The sequence below is a fragment of the Tenrec ecaudatus genome, chromosome 12 (genome assembly GCF_050624435.1).
Source record: "Tenrec ecaudatus isolate mTenEca1 chromosome 12, mTenEca1.hap1, whole genome shotgun sequence".
Taxonomy (NCBI): domain Eukaryota; kingdom Metazoa; phylum Chordata; class Mammalia; order Afrosoricida; family Tenrecidae; genus Tenrec; species Tenrec ecaudatus.
In genome coordinates, this window is record NC_134541.1 from 136,422,524 (window position 1) to 136,445,921 (window position 23,398).

A 23,398-nucleotide genomic window follows, 5' to 3' on the forward strand; every position below is an offset into this window, starting at 1 on the left:
CGGCTGGTGGTTTCAAACTGCTGACCTTGGGGAATCGCAGCCCAACTCTAAACCACTCTGTCACCAGGGCTCCTGTGCTGTCTACAGTACACATAATCTCATGGTCGTACACACAGCGTCCTAAGACTCTGTTGCTGAGGTTTGACTTGTTATCTATAAGTGATTTCCACGTCCCCCCTTCACCTTATAACATTCTTAAAGGATGCAGCTCAGTCTCTCCCAGCTTCCCTAAACCAGCGGTTCTCAACCTGTGGGTCGCGACCCCTTTGGGGGGTTGAACTACTCTTTCACAGGGGTCGCCTAATTCATAACAGTAGCAAGATGACAGTTATGAAGTAGCTACGAAAATAATTTTATGGTTGGGGGGGGGGTCAGCATAGCATGAGGAACTGTATTAAAGGGTCGTGGCATTAGCAAGGTTGAGAACCACTGCCCCAAACCCACCTTCGACTCTTCGTCCAACTGCCGCTTGTAATCGTCCACTTGGGATGTTAGGGATGTCTTTATCCTCAGGGTCTGGTTAAGACGGCTCTGGGATTCCTCATATTCCCGGCTTACTTCACTGTTTTCAGCTGGCGGGAAGGAAGTGGAAGAAATGTTGGCTCCCCATCCAGACCCTCAGTCCCTCCAAATGGCGGCTGGGTCAACTGAATTGGCCAGCTGGGAAGCACAGAGAGGCACCAAACTGGCCATCCACATGGAGTGAGCCCAGGAGGGAAGCAAGGGCAGGTCGCCCACATCCAGGTGGCTTGCAGATTGTGAAGGACTCCCCTGTCCGATCCCCTACCCATCACCATTAGGAAGTTCATCAGAGGTGTTTGGAGAAAACAGTGGGGCTGGGAGAGTATGTGCTAGTCCTGACATCCTTTGTGAAATGTTAGAGCCAGAGGCTGGGAGGAGATTCCCTAGCAAAGAGGAAGATGAAGAGTTTCCAGCCCTAGGCTGTGAGCCATTAGTTTTGTAGCCTTGGGCAAGTCTCTTTCTCTCACTGGGCCCCACTGCTCTAATCCACCAATTGGGGGTATTGATTTTTTTAAATATTTGAGCGAATGTGTTTCCTTGTGTTACAATTGACATAGTGAAGTTCAGAGATCATAATTGGCACTATTATGCTCGATCAGCTACAATCCGTAGTGTGGTAGTCACAGTGGGTGGTACATTGGGCTACTAACCGAAAGGTTGGTGACTCAAGCTGCCAGCTGCTCCATGGGAGAAAGCTGTGGCAGCCGTTTCTCTAGAGATGACTGCCTTGGAAGCCCTGTGCGTGTGAACCCACCAGCCACCCTGTGGGAGAGAGGTGACTCTGTCTTAGTGGGTCACCATGTCAAAAACCACTGGATGGTAGTGGGTCTGCCTGTGGACTCAACTGGACAGCAGTGGGTAGATACAGCCTACGCCTCCATCAAGGTAGCGAGCATTTCGATCTTGGAGTGCTGATTTGTACGAGTGCTCAAACGTGGCTGACTGTAAGTTCTCTCAGTGTCCACTGGAACCTGGCCTGAGAGGCTCATCTGCTCCTGCTGCCATCAAGTCGATTCCAACTCACAGGGACCCTGTACAAGGTTTCTCAGTCTGCAAATCTGTATGGGAGCAGATAGCTGTGTCTTTCTTTCAGACGGGGGGAAGGTGGGGGTGACCACCAACCTTGGGGTTAGCTTCCCAGCGCTAACCTGACAGCGCCACCAGGCCCATCTGAGGCATATTTAATTCTATAGAGGAACAAGCCTTTGTAGGACTGTTTACCCATCCGGGGTTCAGCCTTGATGAAGTTAGATGTTGGCTTGAACATTGAAAAACTACACACGGTTACTGCCATGGAGCCACCCTATAGAACAGAGTAGAACTGCCCCTGTGAGTTTCCAAGGCTGTAAATTCTAGGTGAGCAGAAAGCCTCATCTTTCTCCTGTGGGGCAGCTGGTGGGTTTAAAACACCCACTTTGTGGTTAGGAGCTCAACTCATAACCCATTAGGCCACCAGGCTCCTCAGCTTGTGTACTGACTGATAAACAATAAAGTATTTTTGTCCCAGAGAAGCAAAGGGCTTATTCAGTAGGAAAAACAAAACAAAACATCAAAAACCAAAAGCTACTTTGGGACATGAACTGGCTCTACGTCTAACTCAACAGTCATTACAATTTAGCCTTTATACCCCAACAACCATGTAAATCTCCTCCCCTTACAATATTATTTGCAGGCAGCTTTGCTAATTAACCAGGACCCCAGGTGGAATAGTGGGTTATGTGTCGGGCTGTGAACCGCAAGGTCAGCAGTTCGAACCCACCAGCCATCCTGTGGGAGAAAGATGAGGTTTTCTGCTGCTATAAAGGTTGACAGCCTAGGAAATGCAAAGGAAGCAGTTCTACCTTGTCTACCCGTGATTCAGCATTGACCCGATGGGAGTGGAGTCGTCGTCATCGTTGTTGTTACTAATTCTCTGACACATCAGTCTCGGACATGTGCTCACTGTGTAGCGGTATACAAGTTACGTTTTCAAATGCCAGAAGGCTGTGTTTTTCCATCACGAATGACCCTCCTGCTGACCTCACAGGACGGTGGAGGGACTTGACATGGAGTTGCACTGAAGAGGGCCCCACATTACCATGGGAACACATCATGTCACAAACGCAACCAGTTGTAACCAGTGGCCACCGAGTGGACTCTGATTCATGATGACCCACGTCTGTCCGAGAACTGTGCTCCACAGCGATTCCAGTGACTGATTTTTCATAGGGAGGCTGTCAGTTCGTTCTTTCTTTTCTCTGGTTGCCTTGAACCTCCAGCCTCTCGGTTAGCAGCTGAGTGTGTGAACTTGTTAGCACCACGTAACCACTCCTCAGGCACTCGGGGGGGGGGGGTGGTGTTGGTGACGAGAGCTCAGGGTTTTCCTTGTGGGACCCTAACTCCTTTCCCCACACTCTTCCTCAGGAGGGCTGCAGTAGGGTCTGTGTGGGGGGGACCCTAACTCTTTTCCCTGCTTTCTACCTCAAGGGTCTGCAGTTGGCGAGGAGGGAGGGGCACGGGGCACAGACAAGGGGGGTGGGGCAAGTGCACCTTGAAGACGGGTCCTGATGGCGTTGACTTCTGCTTGGTTTCTCTCCAGCTCGGCCACTTTGGCATTGGCTTCCGACAAGCTGTCCTCCAGCTTCCGGACATGGGCCTCAGCGTTCATCTGCTCAGAGGGGGAAAAAGAACCCAATATGGGCACCAGGGGGCCGGGCCCTCCTGGCTCTCCATGAGCCTGGCTCCTGGCCCCCATTCTGCTCCTCCAGTGTGCGTGGCCTCCAGGCTGCTGAGCTGTGGCAATCGAGGCATCTCTGATAGTGGCCTCAAGCCCCTTGAGGACATGTTCCTAGTCACATCCTAAGAGGCATGAGAGCTAACGTTCATTCCATGTTACTTATGCACCAGGGGCTGTTCCAGCTCCCAGAAAGGTGCTGTGAAGAAGGCATCACTCCCATTTTACAGGTGAGGGAACTGAGGTGCAGTCAGGGTATACATCCAGTGGGAGAGAGGGCTACGAGTCATCCAGGCTCCCCCCACCCCATCTAGAACAGCCTCCCAAGGGCCCCGCACCTTAGACTTCTGCATGGTCTCCACGCTGGCGTTGAGGTCATCGATCTCAGCCTTCATCACCTGCTTGTCCTTCTCGAGTTTGGACTTGACCCTCTGCAGGCTCTCCACGTGCTCCGTCAGCTCGGCCATGGAGTCCGTGTGCTTTTTGCGCAGTGTGGAGGCCGTGGCCTCGCTCTGCAGGGCCGCCTCCTCTAGCTCCCGCCGCAGCTTCAGCAGCTCTGCCTCCCGCTTGCGGTTCTGCTCGATCTGGGCATGGCACAGGGACAGGGGTGGACTCAGCAGTGCACCCACGGCCTTGGGATCTATGAACCCCACTGAGCTCAGAACAAAGCGGAACCACAGTGAAGACCTGGGCTTAGGTGCCTGCATATGGTCAGGCCTCACTCCACAGGCCAGTTGGGGGTCCTAGCCCCTCAGGAGGGATACCTGAGCAGACGTGGCTCCACCAGCCTCCTCCAGGCGGTCGCTGAGGTCTTCTAGGTCCCGGGACAAGTCACTGCGTTGCTTCTCCACCTGGCATGTGGTTGGAAGGGAACATCACGCTCATTATGTTGTCTGGGAACCCTTTCTCTAGTCAATGCTTCCTGCATTGTCTCGACGGGGGCAGTGCTCCCTGTGCTTCGGTGGCCCATGTCTGCCTGCCTGCCCACCCACTGACCCTCTTTCTCCCAGTCCTGGGTGGGTGTTAATGCCCTCCTAAGTACCGGGCGCAGTTGGGGCTGAAGCTGGAATCACATCCCTGCACCAGTGTGAACTGTCTCCCTCTAGCGTCCACTGGCTTCCACCCACTCTAGGATTCCACCCAGCCCTCCAGATCCACCTCTCTTTGCTTTTCCTGCTCTGACTCCTCTGTACCTGTGCAGGTATGGGCTGCTTTCTCTCCTACAGCTGGAATGTCCAGCTCGATCTCATCCCCCCCCCCACCCCCGAGACACCAGCTCTTCTCCCTTGGCTGGCTCCATCTGCAGCATCTCTGTCTTATGTCTTAATGGGCATGCCCAGCAGCACATAGTAGGTGCTCAAGAACCAAAGTGACCCTTTCATGAAGAAGCCCTCTACTGCCCTTCTCCCTGCAGGTGCCCTGAGTGGCAGGGTCGGCCTTTGTGTGGGGTCTCCCTGGCAATGGCTGCTTGGACTGTGAGGGATGAAGTGTTACCTTGGCTCTCATTGCCCGCTCAGCTTCCAGCTCCTCCTCCAGCTCCTCAATGCGGGCCTAGCAGACACAGGCAGACAGAGGGAGAGGCATTAGGAAGCTGCCCACTTAGCCTTCCGGCATGGAGAGGAGGAATGTGGGCTAAGCCTACGAAGGCCACTATAGTCCCAGAGAGAAGTGACACAGAGGACATATGGCAGAGAGGAGCCCAACAAAGACAGGGTGGGGCAGGGCAGGAGGTGAGGTTCAGGACCTGGACTGTGGAGGCCTTGGGGCCATGGCAGGGACTTTAGATTTGGCTCCCTTGATATGCACAACAGAGTCCATGCAGATTCCCAGTGACTCGGTAGGACCCAGTAGAATGGCCCTATAAGGTATCCAGGGATAACATCTTTATGGAAGCAGACTGCCACCTCTTTCTCCTGCAGAGCGACTGGTGGGTTTATTGAAACTGCTGACCTTTAACCACTTAAAACAGCTGGGTCCTTAACCACTGCACCCCCTGTGCCCCCTAGGCAAAAGGCTCAGGGCACAGAATTCCAGAGGCGGGCTTGGGCTTCTTGCACTCTCCTGGGGGGGGGGGGGCACACCTGATGCTCCTTGAGCTTCCGCTGCAGGGTGGAATTCAGAGACTGCTCGTCCTCATACTTGGAGTTGACAGAGTTGATTTCCAAGTCTCTCCTGCAAGAGAAAGTTTGGTCTCCTGAGCAGACCTCTGAGGTTCAGCCAGTAAGCTGGAGGGTGGGGAGCCCGGATTGCCTCTGAAGGGGTATGCACCTGCTGAGCCCACTCCTCACGCCTCACCTCCGACAGAGGAGTCAGACCCTGGAATTTGCACCCCACCTTTTCATAAATTCATGCACGCATGCATTCATTCACCCCCTAAACTCATTCACGCACGGGCCCGAGTTTGTTCTGGGCTCTTGAGACATGTCAGTGAAGAAATGGATGGAAATTGCCACTCCACTCAGCTTGCACACTTGGTCTTAGAATTCCAGGGATGCTTTGACATCATGGGGGACAGCTCCCCCCAGAAGCATTTCACCAAAGACTCGATTCCAGCGGCTCCACATGGAGCTCCACATGGAGCTGTTATCAGTCAGAGTTGACTCGATGGCAGTAAGTTATAATGAACAGGGGTACTCCACCAGCTTCTTGCTTTTAATTCTCAAGGAGATATACCTAGGAGTGGAGTTGCTGGGACCAGAGTGATACTGACAAATGCTTCATCCTTGTTGAGCTCCTGGTTCCAGGAAGCTACTTGCCTCTGGAACAGACTCATTGCCTCATCCTTAGGGCTCCCAGGGCGGCTCTACTAGTCTCCAAGCCAGCACCTGAAGTGCACGGTGTGAGGCTGGGATTTCTCTGCAGACAGGAAGGTGCCCACTCCTCCTATCCCTATGCTGAGAGCACTCAGCAACAGCCGGCTGCTGTCAAGCCTATCCTGACTCATAGTGATTCCACGCACATCACAGGAGAACCGCTCACCTGGGCTTTCAATGGCAGAGATGTTGGAAATAGATCCCCAGGGCCTTCTGCCGAGGCACCTCTGGGTAGACTCAAACCTTTTGGCCAATAGCCAAGCACATGATAACCATCTGCACCACCCAGAGACCGACTCCCCAGGAAACAAAAAGCGACGACCACACAGACATACTTTTTCACCACCTCCTCCAGGTCCAGCTTGGACCGCTCCATCTCGTTGAGGTTATCGATGGTCATTTTCAGGTCGCTCTCGGCTTTCCGTCGCGCCTTCTCCACCTCTGCCCGGATCTTCTTTTCCTGCTCCCAGTTGTCTTCCAGCTGTGGAGAGACGTCGACAGAGGAGAATGTGAGGCCTGCTGCACTACGGAGCGGACACAGTATAGCTCCTTGGTCAGGGCACCCAAAAGGTTGGCTGCCCTGGGGGCTGGGCCAGTCTGATGCCCACACCCTGTCTGAGGACTAAGACCTGGGGTCCCCTTGCTCCCAGAGCAGTGGGAGTGGTGGGAAGCGGCCCCAGCACCTGGACCTCACCTCGTGGATCTGGGTGTTGAGCTTGCTATTGCTCTTGGTCAGGTGGTTCACCTTGTCCTCCTCAGCTTGAAGGTCGTCCAGGGTTTTCTGTAAAGAAAGAGGTGTGCGTGTGGCCCATGGGGAATTGGACCGGAACAGACCTGGTCCTCTGTGGTCCCAGGACATGGGGAGGGAAAGAGATTTCCACTAAGGGGACTTCTGCTTCTACTTGGGTGCTCAAGGGAGCTAGGTGGCTTGGAGCACTTGCCATCAGCAGGTGGCCCTCAGGGGCAAGTTTGCTCTCCTATCAGGAGACTGAACTCATAACATAACAATAGACCCCAGAAAGTGTGGGTGTGGGAGTCTCCCCATGACCTCAGGATCTTGTGATCTATTGTTGCCGTGATGCATCAAGGTCTCTGGGACTTTAGTGCTTACAAAGTACTCCTACATCCTCACCCCACTTTATCCTTGGAACTCTGAACCTACCTCCCTGTTTGCTAGGGACCAGGGACATCATTAGGTGGAGGGCCCCCACCAGGTAATACTTTCAGGGGGTGGGGGTGACACCAAAATGATGGTCTATAACATCTTTGTGCTGTTTCGGCCGGGACAGATCTTATTTTCATTTATTTATTTTACTGCCATCAGGTGGATGCTGACACATAGAGACCCTATAGGACAGGGTAGAACTTCCCCGTGAGTCCCCAAGACTGAAATTTGTTGTTTTGTGTAAATATATCCCTGCTTGGGATCACAACAAACTCATTTTTCGTAAACCCAGCTGACATGTCTCAAAATACCTACAAGGTTAAACAGAACCTGTGGCCATTGAGTCGATTCCAACTCATGGTGATCCTGAGACAGAGTAGAACTGCCCCTGTGGGCTTCCAAGGCTGCAAATCTTTTCTTTTTTACACTTTTTATTGTGGTTTGGGTAAATAGTAATAATAATACAGACAGAATGACTTGATTTAAAATCCAGCCAAGGCTGTCAAACTTTATGAAGCCCATTACCACACCTTTCTTCAGCAGGGCTGGTGGGTGCCCTTTCGGGGGTTGGCAGCTAAATGCTTTAACCAGCGTGCCACCAGGGCCTCTCTGAAGGCTATTAGAATCTGTGTGGAGTTTTGGGACTTCCACTGTGCTGGGGGCAGAGCTGTCCTCAGCCCTCCATGACAGTGATGCTTCCCATCACGGGGCTTCGTCAGCAAGGGTGAGGAGCACACACACACCTGTGCTGCCGAGTTTTTGCAGTCGCTGGTTTTCTTAGATGCTCTGGTGTCTTAACACCCTTGCCCTGGTAATCAGTATTTGTGGGCCTACATCAATAACGTCTTTGAGGAAGAAAGAAAAATCTGATCGAGGTTTTTCTCTGGTTTATTTTGTTCTTGTCCTTGTTGTGTTGTGTTTTGTTTTTGGCTTTTAAAAAATGTAATGTTTTCCAGTAGATGAAATCCTGTGTAGGTGAATCTATAGCGATAGTAACTAGGTTAATTGGGGGGGGGGCATATGAGGGGGGATGGGAGGGAAGGGTGGAAGACAATGGAAGCTAACAGCAATGATTACAAGAAGGAAGGAAATGCTTCAGGGCTGATTGTAGTGCGGATTGTACAACTCTTTTTAATAGGACTGAACTATGGAAGTGTATGATATGTGGATTATATGTCAGTAAAAGCATTTAAGAAAAAAAGGAGAAAGAAAAGTCTAAAAAGGCTTGCTCAGCTCCTAATCACACTGTGTCTTCCATCCAGTGTCTACAGATCTCACAGGACAATGTGGTTTGGCTTCATTAGAGCCTAAGAAATGTTACACTCAAACAAATTACATAGTGCTCTGTGATTAACTATGGATTCTGTATGGCCTGATGTGGGAGGCAGTTGGTGGGGGTGGGGTGTGACATCATGAGAGACCCCACTGGATGACACCAACTCTAGTGACAATACTGCACGGGACCACGCTGTTGGCATCCTCATTAGCGGTCGGTTCCACTCTCAAAACAGCCCTAGTATGGGGGGTGGGGATTTGCATGGTTGCCCTGCTTATCACAAGCCAGTAATAAAGGCAGCCACAGGTGGCCACGCAGCCTTCACAGACAGGGGATTGGGATTTAGGGACAGTTGCTGGCATCCTTGGAGTCCCCTAGCTAAGGATTAGCAGAGCTGGGCTTCAAACCAGGTCCCCAGTCTCCCTGTACCTGGTGTAGCTCCTCCAGAGCCCGCTTCTCCTTCTGGAGTTTGGCGATGGAGTCTTCTCGGAGGGAGAGGTCAGCGGTCAGCGTGCGGACCTTGTGGTCCAGAGCCTAGAAACCAGGGTAGAGGAGGGAGGTGGGAGGGGTTCCAGCTGGAAGCAGTCCCGTGGGGAGGGGATGAGGGTAGGCCCCTGCTCAGTACCTAGAGCGCACTGCAGAGCAACTGAGTCAGGTCTTAGGGGCAGAGGGGAACGGCAAGGACCACCAGTGCTGGCCCCTGCTCCTCAGAGCCTGGCCCTCAGATGAGCAGCAGTAGTGATGCTGGACACTCAGTCCCACCCAGAATTTTGGACCAGAACCTACATCTCAAAGCCAGGGAAGCCCAAATTTGGGCAGAGTTGACCTTTGTCTGTGGAGCATCCTCACCACCCATGGCGCCAAAAGTTAGTCGGAAAGTGCTAGGAGCCACAGCTCCCCCTGGGGGTGCCACAGGGCATTGGGAAAGATAGGATGATAGTTAGGGTGCTACAGGGAATACCATTCTATGAGGGGCCCCAGAGAGGAAGGGTGGACACAGACTGGCCCAGACAGCACAGCTGGAGGTGGGCACAGGAGTTGGCAGTAGAGGGGGGTGGCAATCTGGAGCACGGGGAGATCCGGCAAGGCCTGAGACCAGTCCTGTTTGCCAGGGGCCAGTGTCTGGGCGTCCTCATGATGGGATCACCTTTTTGTTCCCTTAACTCTGCCCCTATGGAAAAGGCCTATGTGTGCTGGCTGTGTGTGGCTCTTGAGCTCTGAGGTGTGGTTGGTGCGACCAGGAACTGCACTCTTAATTGCACTGCAAGCCTTTGCGGGAAAGAGCCGCTCCTGGCTCTCCCCTGGGCAGTGCGCTCTACTGGCTTCAGGAGTTGCGGCTGTCTTCAGGGTCTGTGCTGGGGACCGTGGCGGGCCTCACCTGCTTCTCCTTCTCCGTCTTGGCCAGTGTGGTCTCCAGGCCCTCCAGGTCCCGCTTCAGGTCGCTCAGCTCCCCCTCTATCCTGCGCTTCGTGGCGCTCAGCGAGGCCGCAGTGCCCTCCTCCTCCTCCAGCCGCTCCCGCATGTCGGCGATCTGGCCCTCCAGCTCCATCTTGGTCTTCATCATCTGCGTCAGGCGCTCCTCTGCATCCATCAGGTTCTCTTGTTCCTGGTGGAGATCGAGCCGAGGTCAGGGGCCTTCAACCCAACCCAAACCCATGGCCAGTGAGTCCGTTCCGACCCATAGATATCCTATATATAGGGTTTCTGAGGCTGTAAATCTTTATGGGGCCAGATAGCCTCATCTTTCTCCCACAGAGCGACTGGTGAGTTTGAACTGCCAACCTGTGGTTAACAGTCTGAAGCTTACTAGACAGCACCATCAGAGTCAGGGAGCGAGAGGAGGGGGTAAGGGCAGGGTGAGCAAACTCCTGCACCAGGCTCCTACAACGGTCCCCAACTACCACCAAGATGTCAGACAAGCCTGGTCTTATGGACCCCGAGCAGATGGGCCCCGTGTGGCCGGATGGTCTCTGAGCTCTTTGTGGAGTCCAGAAAGTCTCAGAGCTGCTCAGAGCTGGTGACTAGACAGTGCAGCATCCCTGGGAGGCAGAAAGGTTGGAAAGCAGAGCCTTTCTGCATCTGAATGGGCCATTTCCAAGGCAGCCAGTGTGTAGTAAGGTTTTGGAGGCTGTGATGCAGAAGTCAGGGTGCTCAGGCAGGGCAGCTGGGTCAGTTTGGGCTCTGCCACCCCACCTGCTGGCCCTGGATGAACCACTCCATCTGCTGGTCCCTGCTGAGTCCGCCTTTGCAGGGTGTTACACCCGCCCCCGTGACACCTTGCATGGTATAGCACTTTTGTGTGAAGGCACCATTAGCATCCAGTCTCCTCCTTCCATCAACCTGCGCAGCAAGGCAGGAAGGTGTTCAGTCAGCGTAACTGGGAGCAGTGTTCGTGTGGAAAGTCACTGGGACAGCGGACACTCTCTCCAGTGGGGTGTCTCCGAAACGGGGTTGGTGAGGTAGAAAAGCACTGCTGGCATGGTCCCTGGACAAGTGCCAACTTTACTGAAAACCTGTGATTTGTCTGCAAAATGAGGGGACCACGGCCATTGCCAGGCGGGAAAGGAAGGTGGCTTGGCAGGGGAGTACAGCACTTTGGTTTCTGTTGTGTCTGGCTCAGCATCCGCCTCCCCGAGTACGAAGTGGAGATACTGGCTCCAGCAACATCTGCCTCAGAGGTGTTGGGAGGCTACTGAGAAGGGAAGTTCGGGGCAGCTTTGGGGAAAGTGGAAGGACAGTTGGAGAGTTGGATGCCCTCACCACCTTCAGGAGACAGTTGGGCAAGCAGAAAGGACTGGCTAGGGACTGGAGTTGGGAGCTTTCTGCTGATGAGCTAGTGACCGAGTCCGAGGGTCTGCAAGCTGAGTGTCTTCCTGCCGGTGAGACACACGGAGAGTGCGTGTTTATGGGATGGTCGTGAGGCCCAAATCAGAGAAGGAAGAAGAAAGTTATAGTCCAAACCACAAGTTTCCATCGTGGGATGTAGCCGTGGGGGCATTTAGTGAGCCCATGCAAGAGCCCCTCCTCAATCAATTTCCTATGTTCTTCCTCTCCTACAAGGAGTCCCGGTGGACTAGTGGTTACATGTTTGGGCTGCTAACTGCAAGTTCAGCCGTTCACAACCACCAGCAGCTCTGCGGGAGAAAGATGAGGCTTTCTACTCCTGTCAAGAGCTACAGTCTCAGAAGCCCACCTTTCCAATAGGGTTGCCACGAGTCAGAATTGACCCCACAGCAGTGAGTGTGGTTTGGTTTCAGGGAGGCCTTTGCAGAGCAAGGCTCTGACTTCAGAGGGCGCTCCTGCCACTGCCTCCCTTTGTCTCCCCCTTGCCATTCCCGCCGGCAGCTCTGGTTATCTCTGGCTGCTGTGGGGAAATAAGAATTTGGTGGAGACTTTCTGGAAGTTGGGTCATGGGTGATGTTGCAATGAATGGGAAGAGAAGGCTGGGGAATTTCCCCGTGGTTGGGGCAGACAGGGTTCTCAGAAGAGCTTACCTCTCCCTCCCTCCCCCTCACCCCGCTTCTGTGCTCCCCCAGCTTCCCAGCCCACGTACAGCCTGCAGCTGGATGGTGAGGTCGTTCTTTTCCTGGCTGAGAGTGGCCGTTTTCTCCTCCAGCTCCTTGACCCTGTTCATCAGGTCCTGCGTCTTGGACATGGCATTCCTCAGTTCTTCCTCCTTGGCCTTCATCTCCTCCTCTTGCCGAGCTACATTCAGGAGCGGCTTGACCTAGGCGACAGGCAAGACCCTCACTGGATTAGGAGCGGGGCTTCCTGTCCAGGAACCAGGAGGTGGGGTTGCAGCTGGTGTGTGTGTGTGTGTTAGGGGATAGGGGAGTGGCGGTGACTGGAATCCTGGACACAAGTGCCAACTGGTCAAGTTTTCCCAGAGAGCATCCATCCCTATGTACCATGGAGAAGGCCACTCTTACTCAGGACCAATTCTCAGGGTGCTCCTGGAGAGGGTAGTTGTCCTCAGCATCTAGGTGCCCAAGGCTTCCATCTGCTGCCGTCAGTGTGTGCCCACCAGGCTGCCTGGCTCTACTTCTGCCTTTGATTGCCTCCCTTCTTACCTTACGGATCCGCTCCTCCCTTCCCCTCCCTTCCTCTTCTTTTTCTCTCTTTAGACTATGAGTCCATGGCTTCTGCCCTGGCTCAAGGCCACGTCCTACCTCTGCCCTGGGCTCCTGCTGCCCCACCTCTGAGGCATCTTCAGAGCAGTGTCTCTCTGGCCCACTGAGTGCGTCTGGTACCTCTCACTTGCCTCCGAGTCTCAGAAGAATTAGGCCCATCGTCCTCATCTCTTTGTCCTGCTGGACCACTGGTCCCTCTGAGGTCTCCCTCTTGCCACTGCTGGGCCCCCGTGGATCCCCCAGCAGAGGCGGCGGGCAAGACAGGCTCTTGATGGTTATTAAGTCAATGGATTCATTTCCCAGGAGGACACTACTGGGTGGGTTTGAACTGTCAACCTTTAGGTTTGTAGTCATGTGTAAATTATTTCACCACCCAGGAGCCTTGTCCTGTTAATGATGGCCCCAGAGCAGGAGGCCAGGCCAGGCCTAGTCTGACCTGCGTGCACTAAGTGACTCCTGGCTTCCAGTGCTAGGCCACCCCGCCACCTCTGACTCACACTGACCTCATCACTGTCTCAGCACCTGGACAGCAAAGGGCTGATCCCCAGTTTCTAAGGGCTCTGCACCTTGATGACTCAGTAGAGGAGGTGAAATCCCCCATTGTGCCAGGTGCAAGGGGCCATGGGGTGGGGTGGGATGGGGAGCTTTTTCCATCTTAAGTGCATTTGATGTTGAGGGATGAGATCGAAGGTGGGGAAAACACCGCCTGGCTGGCTTTAAGGAGGAATTAGCCTGTCTGGGTGGAGGCTAGACTCCTATATCTTGTCTCTAAAGCATCATTTTCTGATGACTCCTAGTGACTCTTGTGGGCTCCTACCCTCAAGGGATGCCTCCGCCCAGGAGTAAGCCCCTGCCTCGCCACTCTCAGGCAGCGGCAGCCAGTCAAGCTGGCCGGGCCACCCGGCCCTCACCTTGTTGTAGAGCTTCCACCAGCCCCAGAAACGCAGCTGCAGGAACTTGCGGACATTGCGCTGGATAACCTTCAGGCCAATTCTGTGAAAAGAACCCAGGGTTGCGTGGATTACGACGAAGGAAGGCATTGACCCAGCAATCCCACTGCTCGCTGGACACCCCACAGACTGGAACAGATCAACTCAGGGCAGTGTCCATCAGAGGTCAGTCATCACAGCAGTGCTTACAACAGCCACAAGGCAGACACAACCCGACGGCCCCACGGGGGTGAACAGAGGGGCAGCAAGTGGTCCATCCTCACAAGGGACTATTACTCAGCCATGAAGAAGCCTGAGGTTTCTCCTGATACCTGCATGCTGTGACCTGGTGAACCTAGAAAAGCATCCTGGAGTGTGACATACACCAGATGCCCAGGGGAAATAGTGTCTGATCACACTGTGTGACACATCTGGGCTCAGTGGTTCTGAAAGACACTCACACTCAGGGATCAGTCATCACCAGGGCTGTGGGGAGCGGCTGCTTCAGGAGGAGTATGGAGGGATGGTGGTACTAACAAGCTCCAGGAAGGAGACCCCCGGCTGGGAAGGACCGAGCTCCTTCTTCACTGCCATCCTGGGCATGTGGCAGGTATTTGGAGTGAGAATTTTTGGATCCTAGTCACCAGGATTCCTGGTGGTGCAACAGTGAAGTGCTCAGATGCTAAATGAAAGCTCTCGGCAGCTCTGATCCACCAGCTGCTCTGTGGGAGAACGACCTTGCGGTTCACCGCTGTGTAGATGACAGCTTATAAAACCTTGCCTCTGAGGCAGCTCTGCTCTGTCACATGGAGAATCGCCTTAACTCCGCCCCTCAACATCAACCATCTCTGTTTAGAAGTCAGCGTCACAGGAACACACGGCCTCTACTTGGCTCAGCGAGTGGCTGCTTATCTGGGGCACAGGCTGATTCGAAACCAGGTCTCCTGCAAGAACCTGGCCCAGTCCCTCGACCCCTCTGACCTCAGTCTACTCCTCTGTAAAATAGGGGCTTCAACCTTCCGTTCTCCTCTCATAGTGCCATTCTAACTCTCAAGGAGGGAGGTGGCTATGAAAGCCACTGGAGTTGACAAAGAAACAAACAAACAAACAAACAACAAAGTAAACCGCTGCCACCCAGTGGTCCTGAGCCACGGTGACCCTGTCGGACAGAGTAGAGCTGCCCACTGTGGGTTGCTAAGGCTGCTGTTGTTAGGTGTCATCGAGTCGGTTCTGACCCGTGGGGTCCCTATGCACACCAGAAGGAAACCCTGCCCGGTCACGTGCCGTCTTTCTCCCAGGGAGTGGCTGGTGGCTTCAAACTGCCGACCTTTTAGTTAGCAGCCGAGCTCCTTAACCAGGTCTCCTTCTGTAAGGACAAGCGGTTATTATGGGTTGCTCCTTGAACAGTGTCCTAGTGAAGACATTGCTGGCCACCTCTCATCCCCTCTTACCAGGTAGCATATGGAGCTGACGTGTGTGTGTTGGGGGTGGGGTGGCTCCAGTGGCCCTCCCCTGGGGGCCTGAGCGAGGGCTACCTTCTCTCCAGCATCTTCTTGAACTCGATCCTCATGAGGAAGCCTCGGAGCCGACACTGCAGCATCGTCATGATCTTGGCCAGGCGGTCATCTCGCATATCCTCAAGCTTGGCCAGGATACCCGCTCGGAAGAACACCTGGTGTGTGGGGGGGCGTGGGTGAGACACCACCAGCTAAGAAAGCCCAGCTCTCACCCCAGACTAGCCATGGGGGCCGGGGGCAGGGAGGAGCTAGCTACAAATGAAACAACCGGTGGGCCAGAAGGGTCCTTGAAGGTTCAGATGTGTCTGCAGTAGATGTTTCAGGGAGGCTTCCTCCTGAGCACGTGGGAGCCCCCAGTGGAAAGTCCTGGCTCTGCCCTGACTAGCAGGGCAGTATCCTGAGCCTCGGCTTCTCAGCTGTGAAGTGGGCTGCTGGCCCCTCACCCAGAGGGTTGCTATAGGAATTAAAGGGGACCTTTACTGCCACAGTCCCTTCTGACTTACGGGACGCTCTAGGACAGGGTAGAACTGCCCCAGTGGGTTTCCAAGGCTGCACCGTGGGTGGTGGCAGTCATTAATCACTTGACTACCAGCTGAGAGGTTGGCTGTTCAAATCCACCCAGAGGCACCTCAGAAGAAAGGCCTGGGATCTGCTTCTGGAAAACCAGCCGTCATGTGTTCCACGGGTTGCTGTGAGCCGGGATCAAGTCCACAGCAGTGGTTTTATAAGCCTGCAAGTCCTTGGCACTTGGCTATAGAAGTCCTCGGTGATAAATACAGCTTTGATTTAATGGGTTCTTGGGGGCTCAAATTCACTGGGGATAGCTTTGGTGTTTGAGGAGCTCGAGGGGACATGTGATGGGTGAGGAGACCACCTGAGCCAGTGGAGGGGTAGGGACACTACTCACTGGCAGAACCAGCCTGTTCGCTGTCCTGCTCCTGCTGCCAGGTCAGCCTGGCCCTGTCTGAGCACCTTGGGCTGATGCCAGATGTACTGGTCCTAAGTTGTGTCCTGCTTCACTCCATGAAACTGGGTGTGTTGCCGCTCTCTCTCTGGACTCCCCTACATTGCTCATAAGTCAAAAGATGGGTGGGTCAGGAGGGGCCAGCTGGTCTCTGAGGTTATTTCCAGCTCAAGGTCTCTATGACTCCCTTGTGAAGCCTGAAGTGTCCCCTCAGCCACAGGCAGCATGTTGAGGGAGGCCATGTGGAATAGCATGGAGCAAGCTCCAGGGGCCTGGGGATTCCTGGCCACTGTTGGATCCCAAGCCTAGAAACCTGGTGGGTGGCAGATATGCAGTAAATGCTTGCTGAGGAGCCAGATGAGCTGGCTGTGCTCATGGGCTGGGGGCTTTCATGAGGATCACCTGAAATGGGCCGTGGAGACTGTGTCTATCTGGCTCATACACGAGGCTCAGAGGGCCAAGAGACTTGCTCATGGCTACATAAGGGCAAGGCCTACAAAGCCCCTGTGTCTGCCTGGCTGTAACACTGGGGTACAGCTGTGGGTGGGCACCTGTACCACTGCCCTCACCGTGTCAATGGGACTCGGTGGGGCCAGGAGCAGAGAGCAGCTGGGCCGACCCTCTGTGCAAGTCAACTCTGACTCATGGCCCAGCTGTGTGGCTGGGCTGGGCTGAGGGTGACTTCATCTGATTAGCTTCTCTCCATAGTGCCTGCCGTGCTGGATCAGACCCTCCATTCCAAAGGGCTTTTTGAGACATTCAGGACTCACACAACACTAAGGGCAGTGGTGGCTCAGTGGAAGAGTCCTCGTCTTCCAGGCAGGAAAACTGGGTTCAATTCCCAATTAATGCACCTCCTGTGCAGCCCCCACCTGTCCCTTGTGGAAGCTTGCCGACCGAGATAATGCTGAATCGGTTTCAATGGAGCCTCTAGACTGTGATGGGCAGGAAGGAAGGTCTGGTGATCTACTTCTGACAACCAGTCAGCGAGAGCCCTATGGATCCCAACGACCATATTCACAGATTATCCCAGAAATGGCTCAGGGCTGGCAACATCTGGTTCTGCTGTGCACGGGCTCGCTGTGAGCTAGCTGTATGGCCGTGAAAACCAAAAACAATGGTACTGAGGAACACTCAACTGGTTCTCCCACGTGTCCCACAGCTCATCACCCCAAACCCAAAGCACTTGACATGATCTCCAATTTCTCAGAGGTGGGATCCAAGACTCAGAACAGTAGCGAGACTGGCCCAAGACTGGCAGCTGGTCATGGGTTGACTGAGAGTCACGACCTGAAGCCACCTTTCCAGGCCCAGGCTGGGAGGGTGCAAGGAGAGGGCACTCACTGAAAGACCCTACCTTGGTATGTCCGATTTTGTATTCATTCACGTCCAGGTCGATGGACCCAAGCAGCAGCTCTGAGGCTTTCTTGTTGTCCACGAAGCCCTGGGGGATCACGTTGGGATTCAGCACTTGGTACCTGGAGAGAGAGAGAGGTGGCCTGAAGAGAACACCACAGCCAAGCCAGCAGCACTTGAAGCCCATTCACCACATGAGTCGGCCTATGAGACAGGCATTTGCAGCAACGGCACACACGAAAACAGGAGCGGCTCCTGAGGCCGGTACGGATAACCAAATAGCTCATGGAATTGGGTTCCTTGTTCTGGAGATTTCAGGTCATGGTTTCATGGGACATCCCACTGAACTGATCTAATAACATGTTTAGTGCTTCTGTTCTACCTCCTATTCCATTGAGTGGAGCCTGGGACAACCCAGAAAGCTTGCAAACAGCCATCTATGGCATACATTGGTTTCTGGAGCACCAGTGGGAGAAGGAGAGGCAGAACAGGAAGAGATGGACCGTGTGGCTAACAGCCTCCAAGAACCACTGCCTCCTTTGCCCTGAGAGCAGAAGAACCGCATGGTACCAGCTACTATCAGTGAACATCTTGATCAAAGCTTCCACAGAAGAAGCCTGATCAAAAAGAAGAAAATGCAGAACAGGATTTGAAATCTTCACAGACTTTAGACTTTCAGGAGCCGTGGGGGTTGCGGGCAGTAGAGGAACCCATGAAACTTCTGCCCTGAGGTCATCTTAAAAAGCAAACAAACCCCAAAGTCTTTTAAAAGGGAAGCAATCTTTTAGCTGAGCTAGTAAAAATGATCTGCCCTGGCCCTTATACTCTTTTAAGATCTATCTTGGGTCAAATTGCCAACAGCCACTTGAAGGATTCAATAGGAACCCTAGGGGGAGGGCAGTGATTTTATGTTAATGAGGGAGGGGTAACTCAGAAAAGGGGGGTGAGTATGATTGCCTAACTCATTGTAATTAATGCCACTGATTGGGTGCATGACTCGCTAAGTATATTCTCCACCACAACAAAAGTTAATAAAAGTTGGGAAAACAAAGGAAAACCAGACAAAACTTCCCCAAACCTAGAGAGCCTGCTGTTTTACCAGCACAGGCCCATCAGCATGGAGGGAAGGTGCAGTATTTATACGCCCACTCTCCTCTGTCATTGGTTGAGGGCTACCCCTGGGGAGGGATTCATTTTGGACACTGCACGGTTGCTAGGTAGGAGCCCTGGTGGCTCAGTGGTTACAAGTTGGACTGTGATCCGCATGGTCAGCAGTTTGAAGCCACCCACAGCTCTTCGGAAGGAAGACTGAGCTTTCTACTGCCATCAATAGAGTCTCAGAAACCCACAGGGGGTCACTAATGACTCGATGGCACTGAGTTTGGTTTGGTTTAGAGCCTGTTAGGTTGGGAGCAAAGCAGGCTCCAGCAGCCAAAGAAAGTCCTCAGGCAAAGAAATAGAGGCTCTGACTGTGGAAAGTTGGGTTACTGTGTACTAATCGGTGTCCTTGTACTGCTAACTGCAAGGTCAGTGGTTCACAACCAGCCTCTGCTTCAAGAGAGAAAGTTGAACTTATCTGCTTCTGTTAAGATGTTCAGCCCTGGAAACCCCATATAGAGGGTCTGTGAGGCTGAATTGACCCCGTGGCAGTAAGTAGTAGGTAAAGGAGTGTCGTGGGGTGGTCCTGAGAGGAGGCCCTTAGTGTCTGCCACAGTTGGACTCTACTTATCAACTAATCCCGTCCCAAACCCACACCTACTGCCCACAAGTGGATTCCAACTTTTAGCAACCCAGTAGGGCAGAATAGAATTGCCCCATAGGGTTTCCTAGACTGGAATCTTATGGAAACAGACCACCATATTTTTCTCTCCTGGAGCCTAGTGGCTTTGGATCAGGCTGGTCGTTGGGTTGACAGCCAAGCACTTTAACCATGGCACCCCCAGGGCCCCTTCTATCACCTCGTCGGTCCCCTAGAAGATGGAAAAGGGTCCTCTAAGCCCCAGGAAGGCCACACTCACCTCTGTTTGAACTCGGGGTACTGCAGCCTGTTGGGGAAGCCCTTCCTGCAGATACGGATGCCCTCCAGGACACCGTTACAAGCCAGCTGGTGCATGATCAGGTGGGCATCCACCACGCCTGCCAAAAGTGAGGGTACAGGACTCACTTCCAGGACTGAACCAACCAGCCATGTCATCTACACCAGACTCCTCCAATGGGGCCCCAGATCTGACCCGATTCAATCTAAACCCAAAGGACCTTCGGAGTGGGGGCTTCAGGCTGGGCAGGCACCCCTCGGCTTGACAAAGCAAGCAGAGCACTATTTTTGGGTGTCTCACAGGGCCCCACTTTGTCCCCCTCATCTCTGGACTTCGCACTGGCCGGGGGACCCGCCCCTGCCTTGTACACACCTGATTGCTTGAACTCATTGGGGACAATACAGCGGACAAAGTGGGGGGAGGTGCTGTGGAGAGTGGTCATCAGCTTGTTCAGCTGCTCCTGGAGGTAGGGAGAGGAGGGAGGAACAGGATGAAGGAGAAGTGAGTGGAGCTCCGTGTGGGTGCCGTGTGAGCGTCCACGCGTAGAAGAGGCCATTTATTTAACCTGTGATGAGTTAACTGGCATCGAAAATTCAGTTCGGTGTGGCCTTCAAGGACATATGCCACTTTTCAAGGGCACAGCTGCCATATTGGATGACACACAATAGAATATTTTCACAGGATGTTCTATTGAGTAGCCTTCTCTCAATGTCCAATCACCTCCCCCAGGCCACATGGTTTATCAGAAGTGGGGCTCAGGGCTGGCTCACTGTGGCACCTCATTACCACAAGGGACCACAGTGCCTGTGTGGGTGAATCCCACCCAGTGTTGACCTCTCCAGTGGGTCTTCCTAACGGAGGGTCCATCCTGCTCTGTGGGCCTGCTTGGGCCAGCCCCACTCTGGGAAAGAACTGACAACTCTCTTCTTGTCACCTCCCCATTGGCTGCAGTTTTTGCGACACTTTTCCAGTAAGGTTCAAATCTCTGCAGGTTTTGACAAGTCCCCAAGACCTGCCAGTCAACCCGGGACCCTAAATCTTAGGCATTGATTTCTTGATATGCTACACGAGGCAAGTTTCTTCGCCCTCTGGGTTCCAGTGTGAAAAACAATGTGGTCAGGTGGGACCCATCATTCTCATGCTGTCAACTTAGTTCCAACCCCTAGGGATCCTCCAGGACAGAGTAGAGCTGTCCCAATGGGTCCCCAAGGCTGTCAATCTTTACAGAAACAGACAGCCTTATCTTTCTCCCTCAGGGTAACCCACTACACTACCCGGCCAGGCCCCACCCAATCAAGCGGAACCGTTGAGAGCCCTGGAGTCCTGGTGGCCTCCTGGACTGTCTGACTCACCCTGTAGAAGTTGGAGACCGTCATGAAGGAGGACCCTCTCTTTTGCTTCTTAGTGCCAGCTGAGGAAGACAAGGGCAGGGAAGGTAGCCCCAGTGAGCTCTGTGCCAAAGGACCGGTGCTCTCTTGTTCTAAAGAGGTCTTTCTGGGGACCAGATGAGGTAAGACCCTCATGCAGGGAAAATGAGGTCTGCCCAGGGGGTGGGCGAATAGGTTGACTGTGACATCATTGTCAAAGGGGGTGCTTCTTTCACTGCCATCAAGTCGATGCTGACTCGAAGCAACCCTATGGGACAGGGCAGAACTGTTCCCTGTGAGTTTCTGAGACTGTAATTCTATAGGAGCAGAAAGCCCCATCTTTCTCCCGAGGAGAGGCTGGTAGTTTCAAACTTCTGACCTTGCAGTTAGCAGCCCAACAAGTAACCATTATACCACCAGGGCTCCTAAGGGGGTGCTTAGCTCCTCAGGAAGAGTGCGGTGTTTTGTGATCTAGCCTGTCTCAAGGCTGTCCCTCAGGGATGAGCCACTCCCACTGTCTGTGGAAGAAGAGCCAAGAGCAGCTGGAGAGCGGGCGTGTTGGTGGGGACAGTGGCCCCCAGCCAAGGAGCCATACAGTGACGCCAATGGTTAGTGTGCTCGGCTGCTCACTGGAAGGCTGGTGGCTCGTGTCCACCCACAGGCACTTTGGAAGGAAGGCACGGCGCTCCACTTCCCCCAAAATCATTCATCAACAACCTATGGAGCACAGTTGTCCACACCACACACACAAACACACACACACACACACACACACACACACACACACACACACACTGATTCAATGGCAGCTGGTGTACTAGCAATGCCCACTGAGCTGTATCCCCATGGAGAGTCTCCCACTCAGAGCCAGCTCCTGTGGGCAGGAGGCAGGGATCAGACACAGATCCCAGAGCAGAAAAGTAATTTTTGGTGTCACTTTTCCTCCATCTAGAGGTGATATGGACCCAGTGACCAATTCTGCTATTGGAAGCTCCCGGGATGTATCGAGACCCCTCTATGACAGTATCCTCCATGGCCCACCTCGTCTAGCTCCTCCACTAGCCTGTGGCCTTGCTGCTAAAAGCCCAGTCCCCTCTCTCCTCTCACAACTAGACATTTATTTCTTCCTGGCACTCCTAGCGTCCTTGTTGAAGACGACTTTGTGGATGTCAGTTCAAGTTATCTTAATTCCTTCTGGAACTAGGCAGGGCATGTATATGCACATGCATGTGCACATCAATTACATTTCTGCTGCTAGACTTCTGCAGGTTAGTTACTTTCCCCCAACATTTTCCATGGAAGCCCACTAGTCCCAGGTGCCTGTTGACATTGAGTAGAAAGGAGAGGAGTTGACTATTGAGGCAGAAGCTCTGGAGAAGTGGTCTGTAGGGGCAAATGCCCACTCTGCTCTCAAGGATGAGCAAGGTTGGGTTGTCTTTCTTTCCGTTTGGGCCGCTCATGAGCACGGGCAGAGGCAGACTGGACACACCAGGGGCAGGCATACCTGGTGCCTCTTCCTCTTTGAAGAGAAGGCCCAGGAGCCCCAAGGTCGATTTCTGGAACAAACCCACCACGGTTTCATTCAGGGGGTCTTTGTTCTTCTCCAGCCAGCCTGTAATGTTGTAGCCCACCTGGAGGGGAGCAGACACAAGGGGGTGAACGTCGGGACCTGACTTCCCCTTTCCAGTCCCACAGCTCTGCCCGTCTCTGCAGCTCTACTCTGCTCTGGCCTCCTTGGACTTGAGCCCCATCTCCTGTGGTTTCAATTATTTTTTTCTTTTTATGTATATATTTATTTACTTTAATTCTGTTATTTAAAAATCACTGTTTTGCAGAAGCATTCTTTTATAAAAAAATTAATTTTAGAAAATCATTTTATTGGGGGCTCTTGCAGCTCTTACAACAATCCATACTTCAATGGTATCAATCACATTAGTGCATATGTTGCCATCATCATTTTCAAAACATTTCCTTTCTACAGTTTCAATTCTTATCATGATGAATTTCCAGGTGTCCTAGGATATCCCTGAACCCCATTCTCTGTCGACAGGCTGTGCCGACCCTGCACATGGCTCTTCTGGTCTGCACTTTTGTCTGCCCTGCCCGGTCTACCTCATCTCTGGGCGTGGCTTATCAAGTAGGCTCCTCTCTCATGGCCTGCGACCTGTCTGCATTTTCTGGACCCTGTTGACCCTTAGATCTTCCTCTGTGAAAGTGTGCAGGCCTCCCAGGTGCTGCTCTTGCTGTAGGTGTCCAGCCTGTGGACGCCTGAGATACATAAGGGATTCCTTGAGGGGTATCTTCTGTCCAGGCAAGGAGCCCACCCCTCTGCTCACAACACTGTAGGCCACTGCCCATCCAGAACTGGGATCTACCTATGCCCAGGTAACTAACTGGGTAGCCACACATTCCTGTTGCTCATTTTGTCATGTGGAGGGACAAGAAGGGAGGAGCCAGTCAGGCCCTTCTCTCTCGGCACTAAGAACGGAGGCAGCGAGTCGGTCGCTGACACCTCTGAGCATCCCATCTCCTAAGCAGACATGTCACATCCCTGTACCTTATTTTAGAGTGGGAGGGGGGGTGCATCTGGCCCTCAAAATCACCGATACC

At 53.4% G+C, this 23,398-nt stretch overlaps 1 protein-coding gene across 1 annotated transcript in view; it reads right to left on the bottom strand.

Annotated features, from left to right (window-relative positions):
- Nucleotides 1–23,398, bottom strand: part of MYH16 (myosin heavy chain 16) — a 58,573-nt gene that overhangs the window by 16,135 nt on the left and 19,040 nt on the right. Inside the window, exons 14-31 of the mRNA XM_075528554.1 lie at nt 22,293–22,419; nt 20,774–20,832; nt 19,794–19,881; nt 19,404–19,521; nt 17,387–17,507; nt 15,084–15,220; nt 13,531–13,612; nt 12,043–12,216; nt 9,868–10,095; nt 8,919–9,023; nt 6,743–6,829; nt 6,384–6,529; nt 5,317–5,407; nt 4,730–4,786; nt 4,000–4,086; nt 3,574–3,819; nt 3,052–3,169; nt 445–572 (exon numbers count right to left, since the gene is read on the bottom strand). Of these exons, the coding sequence (XP_075384669.1) occupies nt 445–572; nt 3,052–3,169; nt 3,574–3,819; nt 4,000–4,086; nt 4,730–4,786; nt 5,317–5,407; nt 6,384–6,529; nt 6,743–6,829; nt 8,919–9,023; nt 9,868–10,095; nt 12,043–12,216; nt 13,531–13,612; nt 15,084–15,220; nt 17,387–17,507; nt 19,404–19,521; nt 19,794–19,881; nt 20,774–20,832; nt 22,293–22,419 (2,199 nt within the window). The remainder of the gene's footprint in view (nt 1–444; nt 573–3,051; nt 3,170–3,573; nt 3,820–3,999; nt 4,087–4,729; nt 4,787–5,316; nt 5,408–6,383; nt 6,530–6,742; nt 6,830–8,918; nt 9,024–9,867; nt 10,096–12,042; nt 12,217–13,530; nt 13,613–15,083; nt 15,221–17,386; nt 17,508–19,403; nt 19,522–19,793; nt 19,882–20,773; nt 20,833–22,292; nt 22,420–23,398) is intronic.